The sequence below is a fragment of the Verticillium alfalfae genome, genomic scaffold (assembly GCF_000150825.1).
Source record: "Verticillium alfalfae VaMs.102 supercont1.2 genomic scaffold, whole genome shotgun sequence".
Lineage (NCBI taxonomy): Eukaryota > Fungi > Ascomycota > Sordariomycetes > Glomerellales > Plectosphaerellaceae > Verticillium > Verticillium alfalfae.
The window spans coordinates 6,023-14,588 of NW_003315037.1; the positions used below are offsets into that span (position 1 = coordinate 6,023).

Genomic DNA, 8,566 nt, shown 5'->3' on the forward strand with positions numbered 1-8,566 from the left:
CTTCGCAGTTTGTTTACCCTCAGATCCTCGAGGAGGAAAGATGTGCAAGCAGCGTGTACAGTGTTGACGAGTAGACGATGAACCAGGATGCGGATCTCTACCGAACCAGTGTTGGCAAGCATGGTGACTATGTGGAAGATCTCCGGTAAGAAAGGACTGCGCCTGGACACCATTGTCGAAGGAGAGTGACAAGCAGAAGTGAAGTAATACACAGATCTCGGCCCACACAACGTTATCTGGCAAAGCTTTCGTGGGGCGGAGTGAGGTTCGATTCAACGCCTTTCGTAGCCTGGAAATGACCCTAGCCCGGAGGGTGATAGTTCCTATGCCGGCCACTATCGAAGAAAGAGCATCTAGCGACTCGTCCGCAAGGTTGAGGCTGAGTGCAGCCTTTGTTAGTTCCTCCAGGAAAAGATCCAGGATCGTTTCATCCTGCGAGATGGCGGGCCAAACAACCTGCTCCAGAGTGTACGTGAGGAAGTGATCGGCCACAGCCAAGTCAATTAGTTTCCGGAACAAAGAAGCAATTTTTTCTTTACCCCTGTCGCCATCTGCCTCGTTTGCAAGAATCGCAGTTCGCAGGCCAGGAAGCCACGGCGACATATACGCCAGGCTTATCGGCTTTTGGTCGTCAGAAAAGCTCTCCCACCCCACGAAAAACTCGGTGAGAAAGTCGAAAGTCAGCTGTGGCTCTGTCTGTGCCAGCTGCTCACTGATCGCAATGATGAAGTGTGACGCAGATGTGGGCACCGAGACGTCTCAGGGATAATCAGTACGAGCAAGGTCCAAAACAGATTGAGTCAATGTAACTTACCGATCAAGCACATCATTTTGGAGGCAGCACTAAATCGGAAGGCTTTGCACAATGAGCCAAGAAGATTATAGGAAGCTAGCCTGAGAACATCGTCGACGCTTGAAAGATTTGTTAATGCTAGGTTGAGAAGAGTCCCAGGTACGTCTTGTGGTCGAATTAGTCGCTCGTAAGCCTTGTGTGATCGACTGTCTTTGTTGTACTTGGCTTTAGCACCGCGAATTGTTTGTAGAACATCCACCTTTTTCGGACTGGTGAAATACATCACAATGCGACCGTTATCGGCTCGGAGTCCAAATGCCGAATCATCTTCGGTTTGAATCGATGTCGGAGCCTCATCAACCTCCCCGAGGCGGAAAATGTCGTTGACTGTCGTGCTAAGCCGGTAGCCTGGGAAAACCTCCTGCTTTTTGGTTGTCGTAACCTGGACAAATTGGCTCCCAACCTTGATGATAACCTCAATTTTTCCCTTTGTTTTTGAAAGCCTGGTGATGGGCTGGAAAACGTAGCGTGTATCCGTCACAACACTGATTGTCTCTTTCGGTAGGTGAAGCTGGCTCAAGTGAAAGTGAGCCTGCAAGTCTTGCAGGCTCCCAATAAGATGGTACTCGACATTTTTTGGGTGGAAAACGCTGCTCTCAGTCTTGGCAGAGACTCGAAGAATTCTACGGAAGCATTTCCTGCAACATACGTTAATTTGAATGTATCGGGCACATCTCAGCCCACATTTGCTCACCGGAAAGCACTGTTCATGTTGTATACGTAAACTCTCGTCAAATTGCGGTTCAGTTCGACTGGCGTGAGAGAGTCTAGCTTCCGAAGGAGATCGTCTTGGGGCTCATTCTGCCCATTATAGCATGTTGCATCTATGAGTAGCCCGAAGGGCTTATGCCAAAGGCGACTGGCGATCTGCGGAAGGGTCAACGCGCCAAGATCGAGGAGGCTCGGAGTCACACAGAAGGGACCGTGATCAGTCCGACCATGGAGAGTGCTACTTCTTGGCTGCTTACCTTCAAATAGCAAAAGATCAAGGTCTCATAGTCAATGCTCTCCGAGTCCATGTGCCGCAATATGATACAGATTATTGAAAGTCCGTCCTGATTGGAAACAGTCAGTGCTGTTGTACCTCCCTGAAACCTCCAGAGTGATTCTCGGCAATCAATCGGCTAGACATACCTTGCTCTCTCCCCCATCATACACGGCTCTGGCGGTTAGGAACGACTCGGTACCACGAAACGCGTTGCGCAACATAAAGTCTTGGAACATAGAGTATGAGGGTGGTGTGTTCGTCGAGACTTGCGGCCTGTTCCAGGTCACTGCCAAGGGCGGCGGCCCTAGATTTGTGATCAAGTTACGTAGTGGCTCGAGCACAGGGGAGCGGACTCGAGAAATCTCGGCTGGTGAGCGCACGTGGTCCCTACGTTCATGGCCGACCAGCTTCTGCCTAATATGATCCCAGTGGTCGTATAGGAAGCGATGCAAGGCAACGCAGGACCCGAAGTCGAAAGATTCGATGCTACTTTCATGATCCAGACTGTCTGGCGGTACCTGTGCAGCGTGTCAGTTTGAATGGTCTCGAGCTGCCAGGCGAACAATCGTGACTATATCGCTTACCGATATCTCTCGAAGAAATGTAGTGACACGATAGATATTCTGTGTGAGAAAGTCATTCAAGGGAAACATGTATGGCTCTTTCGCGCCGAACAGGACGTTGTTTGCCAGATTCTGGATCACTTTGGCGATCAAAAGTAAGCCCCGCCTCAATTCTCGAGAGGGTGGCGTGTCCAGCAGTCCCTCAACCTCAGGCGCCACGATAGCAGGGCAGAAAAATCGGAGAAAAACAAATGCACCAACTGCTGTGTACTTTGCCTCCTGGAATCTGGGAAGTACTGCTGTGGATATCTCCCTGCATTAGCTGGTTGAGTGGATTGGGGAGGACCTCGTGAGCTTACTATACTGCAGATTTGTCGGAATGAGCTTGGAACGCTGGACGAGGACGCGCAGATGTCGTCTATGAATACCTTGGCAACGATTCGAAGCTGCAGGGCATTCTTCTGCAGCTCGTCGTTCGATGTCACCCGAGCAGGGTCGAGCTCTAAACCAAGATCTTTCGAGGTGAGCACCAATCGCTCAACTACCTTCTGCAGTGTTGCTTTGAGATAGGCCTGTCCCTTCCACTTCGCATATACTGATAGCATTTTAGTGGCGACACAAGTCCGTCTCAGGATTTCAGACTCATTATCTGATCATAAAACAGTTGAGCAAGCGTCTTTTCAATGGACACTTGGAGCAGCCTACCAGTTTGTTCAATCTCTTGCTTGATTAGCGTTTCAATCAATTCAAAGGTTCGGCCTCGATGCTCGAAGATTGTGAGGAGGGAAATGGTCAACTCGTCAACCTCGTGACTCGGGCATACAATGCTCATGGCGGCGACAAGTGTCATGTCCTTGGTAAGTAACTGTACTCGCATATATGAGCGCCTCCTTCGATAAGTTGTTCTTACAAGAAGGCTACTCACATCCAAGAGTTCGTTGTATTTCTCATTTACGGCCGAGTCGGTCAGATTGCTGAACTCTGTGCCCTGGATCAGTATATTGCACAACACCTTGACGAATGCTGTCCTGATGTCGACATTGCCGTGGTAGCCGATGTTCAGGGAATGCTTGAGGCCGACATCGATATTTGCACTCAACAGATTGGACAATATAGTGATCGCTAACTCGGAGGCTGATGCGGTATCATCCCTGCTGACCCCAGTTGGCATGATGTCGCCCTTGTTGATTTCAGACGAGTCGTGATTGAGCAAGGACAAGAAGCGATTGAAGTAGGTATGAAACATCTGAGCCTTCAACTCACTCGCGCCTGCGTCCGTCTGCCCTTCGCCAGGTTGCAGCGGCAAGCGAAATGTGAGCTCTGCCAGTGATCTTAGGCAAGCTCGGTCCAAGTCCTTCTGCATTCGCTGGGCATCATCTGGACGTCCCAACATGACGCCCTGGTGTGGATCCCCACGAGGCGTTCGTGGGCGAGCAATCCAGCCAAATATGTATTCCAGCAAGTGGTTCCTGATACGCACATCATCCCTCAGATTAAGGTGCTCTTTTCGCCTATTGACAGTTTCGCATAGCTGACAGACTTTGATTTTCACCCTGAGTGTGCTTGTGCTGTCGGCCATACTGTCCATGAACTTGGTAAAGCTCAAAGTCAAGGCACCAAGATGTACAGATGATGCGGCGCCCAGATCTGAGGGGCTATCGAGTCGTTCAACAAGAGCTTTCAGGAGTGAAATTGCTTGCTCTGCAAACGCGACTTCAATGTCCTGAGCTTGGTCGCTTGGAGCTAAAGCTCCCGTGAAGAGAACCTCCAGCTCAGATTCGAGGGCCCTGAACATAGGTTGGTAGAGTGTGGGTGAGATGTCGCTAGACAGAACCTCCCGGGTCGCTTCTCGAACCCTGATGTTGTTGCAACCCAGTAGTTGAATACTCAGCCTCAGATACCGGTCAAGGAGTGGTTCCTCATGATTGTCATTAGGTAACTGGTCAATCCACCGCGCGCTGCTCAGTGTAGGTTCCTCAAGAATGATGGCGGGGTTGGCGACGCAGATGCCACCCAGAGATGCAAGAAAACCAGAGTGATTGCGCCATTCCGAAAATACCTTGTCTTCAATAGCATCTGCTGGTGTCGAGGAGACTTCCCTGGAGAGAAGCAACCACCTCTCAAATGCATGCTCCCACGCTGCGAGGATACCAATGGTTGGGTATTGCAGCCGTCTCAACAAGCCTCGCATGCGCTTTTGAAAAGCGACAAGGCCCGTGAAACGAAATGAACCAGACCCAAGCTCACGGAATATGTCACTGTTTCGAAGCAAAGGCGCTAGAACTTTTGCAGCTTGAGGGCTTGCTTCTGCAGCTTCGTTGGCCTCTAGTGAGGTGGCGACCAGAGACGTCACTAATCGACACGTTTCAACGTCAGCCGAACACAAAGCCACCAACAGGGTCGTTTCGGTCTTCGAGGCTGCTGTCGGAAGTTCAGGGATGTCACCGGGTACTTCAGATAGTTCCTAGTCAAGTTAGTGGTGGTTATTCAATCGGAAGCGAAAGCACTTACCCGCAGAGAGTTCAACAGCACAACTCTTGCAGCAAGATAGTCATAGATTGCCCTGACAGCTATGCTGCCTCCGCCTACCATTACTTGATCGCATAAGCTCACAATGAGCCGACAACTACACTCGAATCAGCTCGTTAAGAAAAGGAGCGGGAGGGAAAGTCACAGCGGTTTGCACGAGGGTGTCGAACTGACCTGCGCCTCCAGAAGCTGATCTTCAAGGTCGAAGAGTCGAGGGTGCCCTGAGATCTGAGATCCTCGATAACAGCACGGTCTACAAACAGCCGTTTCGCTACCCTAGTAGCATGTGCCCTTACGCCAGGGTCCCATGACAAGACAAGACACAGGAATGCCTCGAACATGCTGTGCGCTGGTGCTGTTGACCCTGGTTTTCTTTCTTCTACTTCGAGAAGTGACTGCGGGGAAGCTTCCAGGTAGTCAAGCACATTACAAGCCATGAGGGCCTTAGGGTGATCCAAGGCCTTTATGGTGATGTCGAGAGTCGAGTTATCTGACAACAGTCCAGCAATGTCCTGTAGTATTATCAGCCTTTCCGACCAGGATAAATTACGAATCTCCACTATCCTAGGCTAGTAATTGACATACCTTGAGCTGACTCAACATATAAGGAGTTGCTGTACCAAACAGTGCTTCGTACCTGTGGGAGTCGTTCTGTCTCGCAAGGTAACTGCAGCCCTGTATAACAGCTCGTCGAAAGCTCGTAGGTGTGCCCGAAGCAAGACAGGTCTCAGCCAGCGCGTCCAGGCCACTCTCAGGATTGAGTTGAGCTAGACCCACGAATGCTGCGCTCAGCAAGTCCTGCTCGAAGTGCGAACCGTCCGCGTTAGGTGCAGATCGTCGGAAGACTGCGTCCTTGACCTCATCCTGCACGTCGAGAGCAAAGCTCACGATGGCTGTGTCGTCCTCGGCATCAAAATGACGAGCAGCACGTAACAACAAAACTAGACAGTAGGCTGCTGCTTCATTTTTGTTACGCAATGATTTCCTCAGTCCGTCCAGGAATGCCGTCTTCTTAGCCATGCTGCTGCTCTTGGCTTCACGTAGATTGCTCGCAACCTCGAACACGTCAGGGAGCAAAAGAAGCAATGTGATTTGCATTGCGAACATCATGCCTTTCTTTCGACCATTATCCACAATAGCTTGTGTCATGTCAAAGAGCGTATCAACCCCACCATCAAGCCGCTTATGCAGTGTGTGCAACTGTACAAACTCATGAGGATGCCGTTCAAGCCAGTTAACAACCAGCAAGGGAAGTACAGCCGCGATTGCAGTCTGGAATGGCCTTCGGAGATGGAGATAACTGGAGCATATCTCTTGGATGACCTGGCCAAGTTTCTGGCTGTCTACCCAGTAGAAGGACATCAGGCGAATCGCGACTAGGTTGGCCCTGTCATCTTCGCCCACGGGAGGAGGCTGGCTAGGCTGTTGCTGAGCTACTCCAGTCGTCCGAATAGTGTAGACGACTTTCCTGAGATGATCGAAGACGCTGGTCCACGAGGAGGCTGTGAGATACTCCACAAGGGTCTTCGCATGACTTTCCACGGAAACTGGTGAAATGGTCAAATCGTATTTGTCAGTCGCGAGGACATCATCCTGAGAAAGACTGTCGGCGCCAGTCTCGAGCCGAGCATCTCGTTCTGAGTGACGAGAGCAACGGCCGAGGATGGTGTGCGCGGGGAGAACAAAGCCATCAGGGGTCGGATTGAGAAGGTTCCTCAGGACATTGAGTAGGCGCGAGACCAGGGAATCATCCAGGGGCGTGGGCACAACTTGCAGCGACCCACGCCTTGTATGGGTTTGCTTGACCAGTTTACGCAAACTATTGGAGCGGACGGCCTCCCAATGCGCGGCGCAACAGTCACTTGCCAGGGCTAAAACGTAGACTTCGGAAGAGACAACGTGGCTAGGATGTGAAGAGAAGCTCTTGTAACCTCGACCAAGCTCCTCAAGAAGGGTGATCAGCGAGTCTAGGATCGCTGCTATATTCGTGGCGCTAATCTTGACAAGTGTCACTCGGGTGCTAGCGACTATTTCGTCCTGATCTAGTTCGCGGGGTTGGGTTCCGGTACGATGTGGCAGCTGTCCAAAGGCAAGCTGTAAGCATATCAATGCCACAAGAGAGGGGACAAGGTTGATTTCATGGGGAGGAGACCGATTCACTCACTCGGGTGGCGATCCTGTCGACCAGACATCCGACGAGTCCTGCATCACCGTTCATCGCTGCTGGCCAAGGAAGCGTCGAAGTTCATACCGATTGTTCCTGGATATGGGGTGTGTTGGTAGGTCTTGTTGCTCAGGCCGGACATCTGGTGCGTGCAGGGTGTGTGTGTACACGACATACTGGCTAGATTGGGTGGGTCAGTGATGGGTGCGAGGGTCCACACTTGGCTGGCTTGGCCAGGTACCGTCGCCTTTAGGTACCTATCTAGGTACCTACGTGGGGAAAGGGGAATCATGCGGGGTGCGCATGGATATTGATTCAATCTAGACGACATGACATAGAACGCTGAACATGGCCGTGCGTCCTTCGTGTTGACTGGAAAAATAGCAACTCAAGTACTGCATGAAACCGCCAAGTTTGCCAAATTCGCCACGAAGCTCGCCATACCATGCAATGTGTCTCGGTAGCACTCGTCATACAACGATGAAGCGATATAGATCGAGATGACGGAGATCAAAGGAACATGTCTGATGGCAGCCTACAGTGGAAGCCCTATCTGGGTTGACTTTTATTCGCTAGTAGCCGCAAATTCGGGTTGTAACCTCTGCCAATCTCATCTCCGATAGGGCTGTTGCCTATCGCCATGGTAATTCTGACTACGTCCAGCTCCTCTTGCCTGGTAGCTTCCACGACCTCTTGATCCATAGTCTTCTCGGCCGGGATACGAGTTCTGGTATGGCGGAGATGCTTCGTGACTTCCATGAGACAGTCCATAGGTACTCGGGCGGCCATTGTTGAAGTGTGTTGGGGGGGGTGGGGGAGGAAGACCCATGCCAAAGCCAGGGTGACCTGGTGGAGGTGGTTGCCACGCTGAAGGCGGATGTGGTGCCTTCTGGGCGCCATAGTGGTCGCGGGAGGCGGAACCGTTCTGGTAATGTGAGGAGTGTTGTTGGGCCCTGCCTCCAGATTCTGCGTAGTGAAAGGCACCACGACCACCGTAGCCGCCTCCGCGGCCTCGGCCGCGCCCACCGTCATTATACCGTCCTGAAGGGGCGCCGCCCCAACCGCCTCGACCCGAGCGAGAGGACTTGTTCCTCAGCTGCTCTATGTCAGACCGACCAAGAGCTGTGGTAGGCATCTTCAGCCCGCGTAAGAGCATGGACTTGTGAGGGGCTGTAGTTGGAAATTCGTAATAAACACTGTCATGTTTTTTTTCCTTCGGTGAGCTTCGGGTGTATCTGACATATTCGTTTAGGGTCAAACATACCTGAGGGATCGGTCGTAGTCCAAGCTGGGCATTGACTTCCTGTCTAAAGGATACTCCAAGGACCCGTGCGGCAGATAGTCGGCGATCTTCTCAACTTGGCCAGTCATGCCTTCACTGGTCCGAGGATTCAACCCGAAGGTGGGCGCGCCTTGCTTCTTGGAGTAGAAATGACTCGTGATGTCTTCATAAAGCTCGTGATGCGCGT

At 51.6% G+C, this 8,566-nt stretch overlaps 2 protein-coding genes across 2 annotated transcripts in view; both read right to left on the reverse strand.

The window, feature by feature from the left end:
• VDBG_01479 (ras GTPase activator) overlaps positions 1–7,228 on the reverse strand; it is a gene marked incomplete at both ends in the record, with an annotated part of 9,316 nt that extends 2,088 nt beyond the window's left edge. The window contains 12 exons of the mRNA XM_003007245.1: positions 18–758; positions 815–1,491; positions 1,548–1,720; positions 1,822–1,908; positions 1,988–2,359; positions 2,764–3,053; positions 3,110–3,269; positions 3,330–4,868; positions 4,916–5,030; positions 5,108–5,445; positions 5,519–7,012; positions 7,098–7,228. Coding sequence (XP_003007291.1) covers positions 18–758; positions 815–1,491; positions 1,548–1,720; positions 1,822–1,908; positions 1,988–2,359; positions 2,764–3,053; positions 3,110–3,269; positions 3,330–4,868; positions 4,916–5,030; positions 5,108–5,445; positions 5,519–7,012; positions 7,098–7,151 — 6,040 coding nt within the window. The remainder of the gene's footprint in view (positions 1–17; positions 759–814; positions 1,492–1,547; positions 1,721–1,821; positions 1,909–1,987; positions 2,360–2,763; positions 3,054–3,109; positions 3,270–3,329; positions 4,869–4,915; positions 5,031–5,107; positions 5,446–5,518; positions 7,013–7,097) is intronic.
• A 479-nt stretch (positions 7,229–7,707) lies between these two features.
• Positions 7,708–8,566, reverse strand: part of VDBG_01480 (5'-3' exoribonuclease) — a gene marked incomplete at both ends in the record, with an annotated part of 3,197 nt that continues 2,338 nt past the window's right edge. Inside the window, one exon of the mRNA XM_003007246.1 lies at positions 7,708–8,267. Within this exon, the coding sequence (XP_003007292.1) occupies positions 7,708–8,267 (560 nt within the window). The remainder of the gene's footprint in view (positions 8,268–8,566) is intronic.